Source organism: Mobula hypostoma, chromosome 16 (assembly GCF_963921235.1).
Source record: "Mobula hypostoma chromosome 16, sMobHyp1.1, whole genome shotgun sequence".
NCBI lineage: Eukaryota > Metazoa > Chordata > Chondrichthyes > Myliobatiformes > Myliobatidae > Mobula > Mobula hypostoma.
This window is the reverse complement of record NC_086112.1, coordinates 22,653,120-22,670,058: the sequence shown is the minus strand read 5'-3', so window position 1 is coordinate 22,670,058 and position 16,939 is coordinate 22,653,120. Positions and strand designations below refer to the sequence as shown.

The 16,939-nt window shown below is 41.0% G+C and overlaps 1 protein-coding gene across 1 annotated transcript in view; it reads left to right on the top strand.

Annotated features, from left to right (window-relative positions):
• tmem232 (transmembrane protein 232) overlaps window positions 1–16,939 on the top strand; it is a 78,017-nt gene that overhangs the window by 48,567 nt on the left and 12,511 nt on the right. Inside the window, exons 9-11 of the mRNA XM_063069151.1 lie at window positions 2,113–2,239; window positions 7,611–7,824; window positions 12,272–12,450. Coding sequence (XP_062925221.1) covers window positions 2,113–2,239; window positions 7,611–7,824; window positions 12,272–12,450 — 520 coding nt within the window. The remainder of the gene's footprint in view (window positions 1–2,112; window positions 2,240–7,610; window positions 7,825–12,271; window positions 12,451–16,939) is intronic.

Below are 16,939 nucleotides of genomic sequence, written 5' to 3'. Positions count from 1 at the left end.
TGGTGAGTAGTGAATCTGTGGAAAGCTCTGCCACAGACTGCAGCGGAGGCTAAGTCTGCGGGTATGTTTAAAGCAGAAGTTGATTGTTTCCTGATGGTAAGGGCATCAAAGCATATGGCAAGAAGGCAGGTATATGGGATTGAATGGGATCTAGGTTCAGCCATGATGGAATGGAGGAACAGACTCGATGGGCTGAATTGCCTAATTCTGCTCTTATGTCTTATGGTCTTATAATCTAAGATAACACATCCTCTTAATTAGCAGACTAGGGAGGAATATTTGAAATGCAGGAAAATATAGATGCTGTAAATCGAAATTAAAAGCAGAAAATACGAGGTCAGACAACATCTGTAGAGATAGAAATGGTTTTCTCGTTTCACATCAATGGCATGACTAGAAAGATTCAGAAAACAGGCTTGTATTAACTCACAAAGAAGTGTGAGGAGCAGGGAGAAGAGTGAGAGTACCTGCTGTGATCGAGGGGAGACTACGAGAAAGTGGACAACACAGATTGGTGTTGGTTGAGAGAGGGTGGTAAAGGATTTTGAGGTAACTAGCCTGTCTGGAGAGGGAACTGAGAGTAGAGAAGTAGAAATAAACTGAATTCCATCACAACTGGTCACAAATTGAAAATCAAGGAATACATTGAAAGAAACTTGACATGCATTTTTTATTTTGCTTGCTAGTTTGTCCTCATAGTTAACTGTCTATCTGCTATATCTTTTGGTTCTCCTTTGTTATATTCTGAATTATCCTGATCTTCAGGTATTCTGCTGACTTTTGTCTTCTTATATTAGATTATGAGGACACTCAGTCCTCGTTTATTGTCATTTAGAAATGCATACATGCACTAAGAAATGATACAATGTTCCTCCAGAGTGATATCACAAAAAAACAGGACAAACCAAAGACTAACACTGACAAGACCACATAATTATAACGTATCGTTACAGCAGTGCAAAGCAATACCATCATTTGATAAAGAGTAGACCATGGGCACAGTAAAAAAAAGTCTCAAAGTTCCGATCGATTCCCGATAGTCCCCGATAGCAGGTGGCAGAAGGGAGAAACTCTCCCTACCATAAACCTCCAGGCGCCGACAACTGTCGATGCATTCAAAGCACCTGACCACAGCCGACTCTGAGTCCGTCTGTAAACTTCGAGCCTCCAACCAGTCCTTCGACACCGAGCACTGAGCACCATCCTCTGCCGAGCACTTCGACTCCATCCCGGCTGCCGAGCGACAAGCAAAGCCGAGGACCCGGGGCCTTTCCCTCCGGAGATTCTGAATCACACAGTAACAGCGGCAGCAAAAAAGGCATTTTAGAGGTTTCTCCAGATGTTCCTCCGTTCTCTCACATCTGTCTCCATCAAATCAGGATTGTGCACAGCACCCTACTTGACAGATTACAGATATTATTCACTGGAGTGGCCGCGCAAGCTGCGTCGTGCCGCCATCTTCTCCTCCTCCTTTCTCTTTCAGCTTAATTCCATCCATAACTTTCTTAGTTGACTATGGTTGGTTTATCCTTCCCTTACAGACTTCCTTCCTTATTGGGGTTCACATCAACTGACTGTCAAGAATGCTCCTCAAAGTGTTTGTCACTTTTTGCCTTCTGTCTTTATTGCTCATCTACTTCTACTCTAGCCTATTCTATCCTCATTCCATTATAATTCCCTGTATGTAATTTGAACACATTCTTTGTGACCCAAGTTTCTGCCTGTCAAACAGAATTCAAAATCCTACCACACAGCGGACACTTCTTCCTAGAGAATCTTTTACTCAGAGGCCATCTTCCTATACTGCACTGGAAACAGTCATTAAAAAACACCTGCCAACCATTAAACTTGCTATCCCGCAATGAGTTTGTAATGAGTTCACAACTTTCTGCAGCTTACTTCGATCCTGTGTAGTGCCCACCTTCCCCTACCAGACGGTGATGCAGCCAGTTAGAATGCTCTCCATGGTACATCTGTAGAAATTTGCAGAACAACAGATTTCACAGCATATGTCAGTGATCTTAAACGTGATTCTGATTCTGAGAAAAGATAAAAGCCATGAATGATAATCATGCAAATAAATGATGACAATATCTTGAATTGTTTTTTTAGGATTGATTCTACACTTTGTTTGCTGCTTCTTAGTGAAGCTGCCAAGATAAACATGGCTTGTTTGAAAGCTTTGAAAGAGCTGGGTATAAATCTTTTTACACATCTAAGTGTTCACAACTTAAAGCAGGTAAGGTTATATTGTGTTAGTGCAAACATTCTTCGATGAATTTTATGTGGTAATGAAATGTTTCCATAAAATCTAAAAGCAAAATATCCCACTGTTGGAAATCAGAAGTAAAGCAGAAGAAGCTGGAAAGGCTCAGCATGTTAAGCAACATCTTGATTTTTCCTGCTGTAGAATATGCCTGTTCAATTTTGACAGCATTTTCTGTTCTGTTTCATAAAATCCGCCTTTGATAAAGCTTTAATATAATATGAAACACTGAAGTGGTTCAGATGAACTCCCTTCCTAGTGTGAAACAGTTGCAACACAGATAAGGCAATGGAAATCTTTCTGGTTTGAAAATGTTGACAAGTCTTCTGATTCCCTTTAGAACACTGTCGCTATAAGGGCATTCCTTTAGTCAATAGATCTCTTCTCTAGAACTTTGAAGGCACCAAAATAGGCATGGGAGAGTTTCAAAATGTGATGGTACCCTGTCCAATGGTAGAAGCTGGGGCCACTTTGAGATCAAGTATGTGACAGCAATAAAGAATCTGAAGATCTTGATATTTGTTCAATTTTTTAAAGATATTAATTTGCCCTCTCTATACAATGAGAAGGAGAAAAGGGTCAAGGATGTCATAAGAAATTATTTTGGTCTGATTAGGGAGGGATGTTGGGCTAGTACGAGCAATAAGATTTTGTTTTGTTTATTTCATTTCTTTTGATACAGCCCTCATCTTAGTTCCTTTTAAGTCCAAGTGTTGCAGATTAAAACAAAGGAAGACAGCTAGTGTTAGCCATGTGTCTCCAGGAGCTGGCAAAATAAGACAGCAGTGATAGTTCAAGATCAATCCTGGAGTACAAAGACAGTCTTCAGCTATTCTTCTGTACTGCTAGCTTACAGAATCAAAGAATGATGAAGAACAGGAGGAGGCTGTTCGGTTCATTAAGCTACCTTTGGGAGAATAATGTGCTTAAACAGCCATGACTTTAAACTGTGTGCTGTTTTGTTGTGGTGTGGAATATAGTACCTGCAACAGTAGTGGAGACTTATTCAAAAGAAGGAAAGAAATACTTTAAAAGTTTAAATGTTTAAATCTGCATTCCTCAGACTTAAAAGCAGCTAAAATGAGGGGTGTACCAGAGAGAACCTTGAAGATGTTTTGCTCTATCTTTTCAGTATTGATCTATTTTTTTCCCTTTGAATAAGTTTCCAAGTTGTGTATTCCCAATCTGATCAAAGTAACTTGTAGTTTAAGATAAAACTTTTTATATGTTACTGAAGTTAATCTGATAATCTGTTTAAGTCAGTACCTACCAGTTACTGGCCCATCTGCCATGGAAACTGCCTCTTTATTTACTTGATAAAATCATTCTTGATCTTTATCTCCTCTGTCGTTCTTCTCATTGCCTTTTCTATTGTAAAAACATCTTACATCTGTGCCTCAACCCTCTCCACATCAATAGCGCTTCTGCCCTGATACCATATTGTTAAATCTGCAACCTCTTCTAAAATTTGATAGCATTCTTAAATTTAAAACAATATGCTGAGATCTAACTAATGCAGTGTAAGTAAAGTTGTTGAGTTTCTTACCTTTGTATTCTATTCCTCAATCTATAAAGGCTAAGGTTTCTTTTGTTGTAAATAACATTTGCAATTTTCCTGCTACTTTTAAAGAAATGTCTGTGTACAACTCCAGGTCATCGTGCTTTTGAACCTCCCTGAAAATTGTGTCCTTTGTTTCATATTGATTCTTATTATTTCTATCAAATGTATCATTGTATTAAATTTCATCATCATTTATCTTCCCATTTCACTGGTGGCATCCGTTAGTCTCGTGAGACCATAGATCTGCGCCTGGAAAGTCTTGCTTCAGTCTGTATTGGTAGAGTAGCGTCTGTTGTGGCTGTAGAGGCCCACATGGGAGTGACAGTCTCGGCTGCAGTGACTGCTCTTGAAGGCACTGTCCTCCAGTGTTGTCTTGGTGCTGCTTTTTCATCCAGTGCGCTTTTCTTCAGCAGCAAGCCTCAGCTTCTCTTCTCCTCTTTTTAGACCTCTGTGTAGTTCCAGCCTCCAGTGAGAGTGATCGCTTGCGATGTCCTCCCACCTCTCGACATTCATGTTCAGTGACTTCATGTCTCTTTTGCAAACAGTTTTGAAGCGAAGATGGGGCTGCCCTTGTGCTTTCTTGCCGGAGGCCAGTTCCCCATACAGGAGGTCTTTTGGGATCCTCCCATCTGACACGCAGTGTACGTGGCCCAGCCAGCAGAGACGGCTTTGTTGGAGCAGGGTGAAGAGGCTGAGTATCTGGACACAGGCCAGAGCCTCATTGTTGGTGACTCGGTCAGTCCACTTGATATCCAGGATGAGTCTCAGGCTGCGAAGGTGGAAGGCATTGAGACACCACTCTTGTCTGGAGTAGAGGCTCCAGGTCTCACTGCCATAAAGCAGTGTGCTGAGGACGCAGGCCCTGTAGACCGCAACCTTGGTGTGCGTCGTCAGCTTTCTGTTCTCCCAGACTCTCTTTGTCAGCCTGGAGAATGTTGAGGCTGCTCGTCCGATCCGTCTGTTGATCTCAGGGTCTAGGGAGAGACTGTCTGTGATGGTGGAGCTAAGGTATGTAAATTTGTGAACTACCTCCAGCTTGTAGTTGTTGATAGTAATGGCAGGAGGGTGCTCAACGCCTTGGCCCAACACATTGGTCTTCTTCAGGCTGATGGTCAAGCTGAAGTCCTGGCAGGCTCTTGAGAAGCTGTCCAAGAGACGTTGCTGTTGCTCTTCAGAGTGTGTTGCCAGTGCCGCATCATCTGCAAACAACATGTCCCTGATGAGTACTTCACGAACCTTGGCTTTCGCCCTCAGCCGGGACAGACTGAACAGCCTCCCGTCCGATCTGGTGTGGAGGAAGACACCATCACTTGATGTTCCAAAGGCGTGCTTCAGCATGACTGCGAAGGAGATGCCGAACAGGGTGGGGGCAAGCACACAGCCCTGTTTCACAAAGGGAGTCTGGGAGAACTTCTTCGGAGACCTTCAACATCCGCAGTGGTGTGAAGCAGGGCTGTGTGCTGCCATTTCACTATGATAATCTGTTACTGTCAGTTGCATTGTTTACCATATAAGACCACAGGATATGGGAGCAGAATTAGGCCATTTGACCCATCAAGTCTGCTCTGCCATTTCACTATGGCTGATTCAATCTTCTCCCAATCTCCTGCTTTCTCCCCATAACCTTTCACACCTTGACTTATCAAGAATCTATCAACCTCTGCCTTTAATATACCCAATGACATCATTCATAGATCTTCGAGTTATATATGTTACCTCCAAGCCCTGATTATGATTAGTGATCAGTATTGGGGATCACTGTGTGTGGCACATAGTCTAGCAGTAGAGTAACACTTTGCAGTGTCAGCTGTAAGATTGGGATGCAATTCCTGCCACTGTCTGTACGTTCCTCCTGTGACTCTGTGAGTTTCCTCTGGATGCTTTTGTTTCCTCTCATGTATCAAAGATGTATGGTTAGGATTAGTGAGATGTGGCCATACTTATGTTGGCGCTGGAAGCGTGTTGACAGCTGCGGGCTGCCGAGCACAATTCTTGCTGATTGATTTGACACAAACAACTCATCTCTTCTTTCAGTTAGTCCTGACGAAGGGTCTCGGCCTGAAACGTCGAATGTGCTTCTTCCTATGGATGCTACTTGGCCTGCTGCGTTCCACCAGCATTTTGTGTGCGTTGCTTGAATTTCCAGCATCCGTAGATTTCCTCGTGTTAACTCATTTCACTGTATGTTTCGATGTACACATGGCAAATAAAACTAATCTTCATCTTTCTCTCCAGTCTGAGAAGTAACATTCATTGTAATTCTGATAGCTGCGTTCTTCGGCCAATTTTGTATTCTTGTCGCCACTTCATTCCCTTAATTAAGTTGTTTGCAGCCACATTATTTTAGAAACATAATAAAGGAAAATCCTCACTTGTACACATTTCACAAATTCCTTCTTCACCATACTGATATAAAATGAGTAAAGCAGATATAATATGATCACTGGAGTTCCCAGTACTTATCTCATAGTCACTGAATTACACTTTCAGTAATCTTCTCTCTCGAACAAGTTACTTCAAGTTGGAATTGACAACCCCAGAGAATCTGTTAAATATGTTCCAAGCTACAACTGATAGATTTGCAGGAACTGTAAGGATTAAGTAGGAATGTATACAAGATTGAGAATTAGCCATCATATTGAAAGGCAGAACATGCTTAAGAGGGCTTGTGGACTACTCCAGCTATCACATTTCCTTCATCATCGGTGGGTAAATCCCGGAACTTCCCAGCATTGTGAGACTATGAAACGCTGAAGCAGTTCAAAGAGGTGGATCACTGTCACCTTTCTGATGTCAATTAGAGATGAATAACAAATACTGGGCTGCCCAACAATAGCCATTGAGAAGTGAATGATAGAATGGCTTTAAAGAGCATATGGTGAATTACCAATCACACATTCTCTCAAGCAACCAGAACATGTGATTTCACCTCTGTAACAACCTTTGATATAATTCCTTTAACTCACCTCTGTCTTGCATTCACAATCATAATTAACTTTAGTAAATTATTTCAGTGCTCTCATGATTAGCTCTAAACTATTCCCCCACATAAATTGGGATTCACCCAAATCTGTTGCCAATATCATTGTTCATACTTTCTTTTTCACCTGTCATCTCTTGGTGGCCTTGGTTTTGATGCCTTGATTTTAGTGCCCTCATTTTTATTTCCATTCTCCTCCATAGTTTCACCCTTCATTATATCTGGCACTTTCTCTACCCTAATGCCCTTTGAGATTGTTGCAGTCTTCCATTTGGGGCCTCTTGTACATCCTCAGTTTGAGTCTTCTACCATTGGTAGCTATGTCGTCAGCTGCCTAGATTGCAAGCCCTCTTATTCCTTCCGTAAAAGTCTTGGCCTCCCTTCCTTTCCCTCATGTCTTTAAGATGCTGCTTAAAATCTTCGATTATACTCATCCAGTAACATGTGAATTGATGTCAAATTTTGTTTGAGGAACTACAGAATTAGAATGCTTTCGTATGGTAATTAACTATATAATGGTTGTCGTGTCTGCCTTTTGGCTTATAAATCAGAGCCCTGGCTGTATCTCGCTGATTCTAATCTTCAAATCACAACCAAATTACTTGTGCTTTATGAAGAACAAAGGAAAAGACACCGCTCAAAGAATGAAGAGCTCTATGCATTAAGTGTGCCATGAATTACTGAGTATCTTTGGCCTTTTCAATAGAATAATATTGTTATGTAGCAATGTGACTCAACAATGCTTGTTGTTAGTATTATACAGGATAAATGTTAGAAACCAACATGTCATATTTTGATTCTAGGAAAATGTGAGCACAGATCTGCATGTTTGGCCTTTGCAGCTAAATCATCTCTACTGTTGTATATTAGGAGACATCTGCCTCTATGGCAGTACTCCAGAAATTCAAAAGACTGCTCTAATTGGGTGTAAGATTGCATCAAAATCAGCCGACAGGAACAATACACCAGGATTACTTGACCTTCTACAAATCCAGCCAGCAGCAACACCAGAAGATGGTAAACACGGGGATGAAATGCAAATTGAATTCTAAAGATTTAAAACTGGGAATAAAATGCTTCTTTTTTTACTTTCCAACTATATAGATTTCTAAATCTGCTGTACCATCCATTTTAGAAACCTTACATCCAAATTACCCACAGATATCTTTATCAGCTTTTGAGACCTAGTATTCCCTGTCATGGTCCTGTTCTTCATTGGGATCAGATTCAGAATCAGATTTATTATCACTCGCATATGTTGTGAAATTTGTTGTTTTGTGGTAATAGTACATCGCAATACATAATAACAATTTTAAAAATACAGTAAGTATAATACATGCATTATTAAGAGAGCAAGAGGACATGTCCTGGGTGATGGGAGACCTTCAAGATGGATATGCCTTTTTGATGCATTGCCGTGTGAAGGTGTCCTGGATGCTGGGGAGACTAGTGCACATGAAGGAGCTGGCTGAGTTTACAACTTTCTGCAGCTTTTTCCGATCCTTTACAGTGGCCCTTCCATACCAGGTGGTGATGCAACCAGTTAGAATGCTCTTCATTGTACATCTATAGAAATTTGCATATGTCTTTGACATATTAATTCTCTTCAAACTTCCAATGAAATATAACCAATGTCATGCATCAATATGTTGGGCCTGGGATAGATCCCCCGAGATATCGACACCCAGGAACTTGAAACTGCTTACCCTTTTCACTTCTAATCACTTGATGAGAACTGGTGTGTGTTCCCTTGACTTCCCCTTTCTGAACTCCACATTCAATTCTTTGGTCTTACTGACGTTGAGTGCGAAGTTGTTGTTGCGACACCTCTCAACTAGCTGATCTAGCTCACTCTTGTACGCCTCCTTGTCACCATATGAAATTCTGCCAACCATAGTTGTGTCGTTGGCAAATTTATAGATGCCATTTGAGTTGTGCCTGGCCACACAATCATGGGTGTAGAGAGGGTACAGCAGTGAGTACAGCATGCATCCTTGTGGTGTGACAGTGATTATTGTCAGTGAGGAGGAGATGGTATTTCTGATCCACACAGACCGGGATCTTCCAGTGAGGAACTTGCAACTCTGAAGAATCCAGTTGAAGGGGGAGGAACAGAGGTTCAGGTTTGGAGCTTGTTGTTTAGAACTGAGGGTAAGATTGTTGAACGTTGAGCTGTGGTCAATAAACAGCAGCCTGATGTAGGTATTACTATTGTCCCGGCTGAGTGAAGAGCTGGTGAGATTGCATCCAATGTAGACCTATTGTGGCAAAAGCCAGATAGCAGTGGATCCAGCTCTTTGCTTCCACAGGAGTTGAATCTAGTTATGACCAACTTCTCAAAGCACTTCATCACTGTGGATGTGAGTCCCACTGGGCGATAGTTGTAGAGGCAGCTCACCGTGCTCTTCTTGGGCACTGGTATGATTGTCCCCCTTTTGAATCAGGTGGGAACCTCTGACTGCAGCAGTGAGTAAATGAATATGTCCTTTAACACTCCTGTGGTTTGTTGGCACAGGTTTCAAAGCCCTACCAGGTAACCCAACATGGTCTGACACCCTGCTAGGAATCACTCTCAGCAGATCTAGCCCTCAGCAAACTATGAATCTCCTGGTTCATCCACGGCTTTTGGTTTGGGTATGTCTGGTATGTTCTTAAAAGCTCACACTCATCCACACACATTGTGATTTTTGCGGAGAATGGTGAAGCCATTGGACTGCAGCATTGCACCTGAAATCAGTGGTGTGAGCCATTGATCTATAAAGCAAAGTACATAGCAGTCCCTGATGTTCCTCTAGTACAGCAACCTTGCTCTGAGGACTTCAGTTTCATTTTCTAGAGACTATACATTCACCAGCAAGATGGTCAGGCGTGGAAATCTAAAGTCTCAGTATTTCAATCGTAGGGGCTGACCAGCACAACTAGTCCCTGCTTCTGTTTTCCTGAAGGGGAACTGTGCTTGTGACCTGAATCTGCCATCCGAGAGTCGTCGATTTTGACTATTGATGGATTTTTTAAACAACTTAAAGTGATGCTGCTTACTGAAGTAGCCATGGCTGTGACAGTGGATTTCAACTATAGTAGTCCTAAATGGGAATACTTGATGATATCCATCGGAGTTGCACAGAAACAGTTGCCACTTCATGGCACCATCTGTGCCATATCGAAGGGTTAAGCCACAGTGTGTTCTGGAATTTGGATCAATCAGTCCTTTTTCTAAAAAAAACAGCATGCAAAAATAAGTCATTTCTAGGTGAAATCATGTCAAGGCACCTGCAGCTGAATCCATGCTGGAGGGCCTGACCATTACATAGCATCAGATATGAACACAATGACATTACAATTTCAACACTACATTTCCCCCCCCCCCCGCAACCCCAGCCCCCCTCCCCCCACCACCAAATGTTCTTAACTAAACTTGCTACACCAAGGAAATGACTGTCATTTGAGTAACAAAATGCAAATACCAAAACTTGCAGAGCCCTGAAATAATGTTTATATTCTGATATTGATCTATTGCACAGAGCTGTCAACCTCACTTTGATGATATTGGCCAAGTCATTGGGTGTATTTAAAGCAGAGATAAATAGATTCTTGATTAGCCAGGGCATCAAAGGGTATGGGGTGAAAGCAGGAGAGTGGGGATGACTGGAAGAATTAGATCAGCCCATGATTGAATGGCAGAGCAGACTTGACAGGCCGAATGGCCTACTCCTGCTCTTATATCTTATGGTCTTAAATGATGTGTATGATATTTGAAAGTTTATATGAGTTCAGATTGCCTCAGTCATCTTCCTCTGAGCAGGAGAACTGTTCTTTTCATGTATAGATGCTCTTTGGGTCACATAAGGATTCAGAGAACTGTCTGTAACCCAAAGTTTCTATGAGCCGGAAACACTGTCACTTGAGTTTGCATAAGTTGCACTGGTACATTGGAAGATGTTCCAATGTTCCAATAATCTGAAACCCTGCCTCTTGCACCTAAAAATTCCAACCTTTTATTTCATATTTCTTGCACATAGAGTATTTGCTTTTAAATTCTCAAAGGTAAATGCCCTTTCCAGCACTTGTTGTGTACCAGCAGACAATGGGAATACTGTTCCTAGTCTTCATACATACAATTCTTATCCCACTAATCATGGATTCTATTTCCTCTCCAATATTTCTCCAGTCCTTCTCTCTTCCACCTCACCAGGGTCTGAACTGACTCACAATCATCACCTTCCCAGCAGAATGGCAAATTCTATCCCACAATGTCCAATCTAACCTCCACCACCAAGCTGTAATGCCTTATCTAATGCCTCATCCCAAACTGTAATAGTTTAGCAATTTCCTACTTCTGAATGCCAGGATTATTCCAAGTATTCCTGATTATGGATCTTGCTATTTGGATAACTTTCCACCTGCCAACCAGATTATTAACTTGGTCAGTTATCTAGTAGAAGTTGATTTTTAAATAATTATAGTAAGAAGATTCTACTGGTACTCTGTTGATGTCCCTGTCATGATGGTTTCATCATCTGTTCACTGTCTATCCCGTGTCCTCCCAATTTCCCTACGAGTATCAAATACTAAATTCTGAGACCAAGTAAGATCACTGATTACTTTAAATTCATGTATTCATGCCAGTATTATCAGTTTATAAAATCTAATGTGCCCATCTTCGTCATAGTGAATGCAGTGCTATACCATAAGGGTACATCAGATGTGGAACAGATTATCACTGGTAACTTGTAGTATACACACAATTGCAATGGGAGCTTTCCTGTAATTTATGATTACATAACCTAATGATTCATACCACAAACTGTCTGTAGAGTACCTCTTTAGAGTAACAAATCAATGGGTAGAAATGATCCTCATCCTACCTAGCTTTAAGCAGAAAACAAATGATCCGTTTTGTAGGGCTTTGTCTGATGTATATTAAATACTAAATTAACCTACTGTATATAACTAAAGTCTGTGAAAAATAATGATAAAAACATTTTGGGCTCCTATACTAACTTTTGTCATTTGCATTGCCGTGACTAGGAATGTTGAGGTTCTGCAGGTTATTCCAGAACAACATACCCAAATGCTGGAGGAATTCAGCAGGACAGGCAGTATCTATGGGGAGGAATAAATAGTTGATGTTTCTGCCTGAGACCCTTCATCAGCTCTGATGAAATGTCCCCGAAACATAGATGCTGCCTGACCTTCTGATCTCCAGCATTTTGTGTATGTTGCTCTAGAAATGTGGAGTAATGATTTCAGTGTTATGAATTCTCTCTCCTATGCCTCCAAAAGTAATATCCTTTTTATAAATACATATTTATTGTCGCAAAGATGGATGTTTATATTCTTACTGTATGATTTAATGACATTCCAAAGCATGTCATTTCCTTCTAAGGTATTAGATCTTATTGTCATTTTGGGTATAGGACAATATCACAAGTATTGTAGGATGTGAAGGAAATCTATCTTACAGATCAGAGCAGTTGCTGGTGGATTCGCTATGGAGCAGCATACAGCTTAGGAAAAGTCTGTCATATTCTCCATGGTGACAGAAATCGAGAGGGGATGAGAAATGTTTCATGGAAAGCTCTGCAGGAACATCAGAGCTTGGAACAAGACACTCGAGTGCTTACAGCCATTAAAGTTGCTGAGGTAATTGGAATATGCATGAGTGGGGAAACTGTCAAAAACTTGTCATGTATTCAGAGAAAAGTAAATATGCATACCTTTAACTGGTTATCTTCTGTGCTGATGCATTGACTTTTAATGGTTTAGAGACAAATCCTGTATACTTCAATGCTCCTTCAAGAATCTAGATTCTTATCATGAAGAAGGTATTCAAATTTATCTTTCTTTGAATCATTTTGTGTTAATAAATTATACACTAATATGTGTATTGAATAGATGTGTAATATTCAATCATCTTACATATTACAACATCAAACTTGATCTGTCGTGATTTACTAATGTAACCTGCATCACTGTGAAATTTTTGTGGAGTGATAGGTATGTTGATTCTGTCATATATATAGTACCCTAGAATCAAAAGTAGTTCAATTTACCTGTGCTGTGAGAGTGCTGGAAATACCCAACAAATTACTTTCTGCGGAGAATCAAACAAAATTAGCATTTCATATCAATAGCCTTATTAGAACAAGAAATGTGCAGAAACAAGAGGAGCAGAGGGAACAAAGGGTGATCATGATTGTCCTGGTGACGTAATGCTTTCTGAGCCAAGTAGGTCAAAGATGAACGAGAGTCAGTTTTGAAGAGAGAAACAAAACAAAGCAAAAATGTTGGAAATGTGAATGACTGAACACTGCTGTTGCTGAACATCCACCACAAAAGAAAGTGCTGGAAATAACCAGCAGGTCAGGTAGCATCTGTGGAGAAAGAAAAACTGAGTGAATATAAATAATCTTGCATCAGAAGATAAGCAGGAAAAACTAATTATTTGAAAACAATATTACGTCCAAAAGGCTGCAACAAGTCAGATGAAAGATGAGGTGCTGTTCCTCAAACTTTTACAGGCGACCCCACTCATATTACATTAATACACCTTAAAGTACCCAATTTACTATCCAAGAATTTAAAAATTGGGAAAAAGAGTAAAAAGAGCTGTACATTTTCATCTTAATTTGTGTTTCTTTATGTATATGCAGATAACCTAGCTTTGTCTTAGGGAGAATTGTGATTTCAGCTGTTTCCTACAAAATGCAGTGACCCACCTTCTGCCCTGCTTCCACTGCTTGTAATGTGGGGGATCACCTGTAGAAACAGTGTAGGCCGAAGTCAGAATGGTCAGATTGGGAAGGGATGAAGAATTAAAGTGACAGGTGTTTTGAAGCCTTGTGACTCTCAATGTAGTTGTTCGATCCTTACAAAATACAGGAGGAACTCTGCAAGGTAGGCAGCATGTATGAAGGGGAGTGAATAGCTGACACTTTGGGCTGGGACCCTTCACCAGAACCCTACTCCTTGGTGGAACTAGATGAGGTAAAAGGCATCATTTTACCTCTTCTGGATATACCTTCTTAAGCTCCTTAAGCATATTGAAGGAAAAATTTATTTTGTGTCTCCCTGATTTGCTCTTCCCTCTCCACTGACCACTCCTTTTTACAGGAATTTTCCTATCCAATGGCAGGCAAGGTGCGTTTAGGATGGAGAGCAGATTGGTCATTAACAGAAAACAGAGAGTCAATGTAAATCTATTATTTTTCAGTTTATCCAGTGGGGTACCAAAAGGATTGGAGAAGGGGTCTCAAATATTAACAGTCTGTATTCATGACTGCAGTGGTAGGAACGCAAGTGGTGAGAAGGACACAAAGTCTTTGCATAAGTACATGGGTAGTTTAAATAAAAGGGCAAAAGATCTCACAAGCTTTATTAAATTTTAAGTTCTCCACTTCCGTTGAAATAATGGAAAAATCGGATTTTAATGAAGAGAAACCTCAGAATGTTGTTGTACTGAGAATTCATGGTGCCTTCGTTGATGAAACACAGAAATGTACCCTGTTGAATTAATTCAGTAGTTAGAGCAATAGTCATTATTGCAAGAGGCATGGATTATAAAATCAGGTGAGATAACACTTGCCTACTGCTTATTTAAGAATGATATACAGTGGATTCCAGTTAATTGGGCCATCGATTGATTGGGGCAGCTGCTTATTTGGGACAACTCTGAAAGAACAAAATCAAATTGAGAAAATTGTTGGGATTCCCTTAATTTATTTGGGACATGATGCCACTTAATTGGGGTAGGAGACTTCAAAAAACAGGTTTTAACCAGTGTTAGTGCGTGCAACTGTGTGGCCATTAGACACTACACCGTGCTTAAAGTGAACAGTTTTTAAATAACATTAGTTGCATGTGTTTCTATTAAAAACAATGATTTTTGTCACTGACCATTGGCGAGAATTAAGCAGTAAGACAATAGCAAATTGCTTTGCTCACTGTGGTTTCAAGCATTCAGACTGGGAGATGCCAAAAATGTCTGGGAGTGAAAATGAAATGATTTACGACTACAACAAGTTAGGATCTATGAAGATTTAGAAGGTATTGACAATCATCTTGAACGTTACCTTTGAATCCACCGGACACTTGGCTTTCACCCCTGGCTCCAAGTAGCTGCTAGCATGCAATAGCAGCCACATCCTGGTACACCGTTTCAACAGACAGGCTAAACCAGGTGAGGGTAGCCAACCGGTCTCAAACCCTCGGTGAGATAGGGAGTTGTCTATCCCAGCATGTGAAGATAGACTCCAGCGGATTGAGCGGACGAGACCAAGGAGGCAGTCTCTGCAAGCGTCGTGGAACGTGTAGAGCAGAACAAGACATAGAAGATGTCCTGGTCATCCACTGTGCCTAGTCCCATCTCCAGCCGTCTCGACTCTGTCTTGCCACTGGATCCAGATGAGAATTGGGAAGAGGGAGTGAGGCTGACACTGCGCAACTCTCCTTCACTTAAATTCAAGTCATGCGCTAGTCTCGACACCATCATAATGGTGTTGAGGTCCTCATCGACGTCGACGATGGACGAACAAACCAGGTGAGGGTAGGGGGGGGTCTCATACCCCAATGAGAGACAAAGACAGGCCTGTCCTAGCATGCAAAGTCCACTCTGGCAGACCAGGAGAATGAAATCTACAGTGAGATCCAATGGCTAGGAAGGCAGTTGTACAACACTATGTGAGGAGCGAAGGGCATGACGAGGCACAGAAGAAGTCATGGTCATCCACTGCAATCAAGGAAGACCCCAGTTGTGAGATTTATTCATTCCACTGGACCCGGACTTCCGAGGTCAAGAAAGTGAAACTGCCTCAGTGCAATGGTTTTTCTACTTTAAAAACTCTCCTGCACGTTTTCCTGTCATTGTCGGATACGACAGATAACCACCAGTGGTATTGATAGTGTTTTAATTTGTTCTGTATTTCATTTAAATACATAAATTGTTACTTAGTTAAATGGTAGTTTGTCTTTTTTTATACCTTTTTAATTATTTCCATGAAATTTCGGCTAATAGGAGCAACCGCTTAATTGGGTCATAATGAGCTGGTCCCAATGTGTCCAAGTTAACCCAAATCCGATGCACTTAAATTGAATTGAATTGACTTTATTAGTTACATCCTTCACATACATGAGAAGTAAAAATATTTACATTACGTCTCTGTCTAAATGTGTAATGAGCAATTTATAGTAATTTGTAATAAATTGTATGTACAACAGGACAATCAATGTAACATAGAAACACAATTGTATCAGCGTGAATTATTCAGTCTGATGGCCTGATTAGAGGTGGCTCACAGGTTTATTTCTAGGTTCAGAAGGTTATCTTGTGAAGAATGATGGAGCTGTTTAAAAGAATGAGAGTTGATCTCAACAGGGCAGATACTAGGCATGGTTTCAGAATAAGTGAGGGCATCTATTTAAGATAGTAAAGAAATTTTGCACTCAGAGTGTTCTGACGCTTGGTATTTTAAAGTCTGAGAGAGACATTTTTGAACTGTAGGGGAATCATAGATTATAGGGAGCAGCCTAGAAATGCTTGGATTGGACCTTTGAATGGTGAACAGCCTCAAGGTGGCCTATAACTGACTTCTGCTAATATTTCTTATCTTTGTAACGGTAACACACTGTAAGGTTTCACTGCTAATGTAATGGCTTCTCTGTAATGTTCCACTGCTGAGGTAATGGTTTCTCTGTAGCAGCAATGTTTGGGTTATGACTAGAGATAGCAGGGCATGTTAGCCAATGAGCGGGATGTTGTTTTTTCTTGTGTGTGTGGGAGCCGGGAATTCGCGGTCTCTTGTCAGGGAGAGATAGGAGAGAAGACGCGAATGGAGAGAGCTGGTAGACCTCAGACAGAGTGGATTGGAGTGAGGGTCCGAAGGTCAGCAACGATTAGAGGAGGTCGATGGTGGACACACGGCCTTATCAGTGAGCTTCCGTATTGCGCAATGGACTGTTTCACGAGAATGGGCCCTTTTTCCTGTTTTTGTTTTCTTTACTAACGATATAGTCAAATTAAGAATTATAAAGCTCAAGCGTCTAATCGCATATTGTGTACTGTTTGTTATTTTGTGGTACTGATTTGTAACAGGGAACACATCACGCAGCATCCACCCAGACGAGGTTTCTTAAG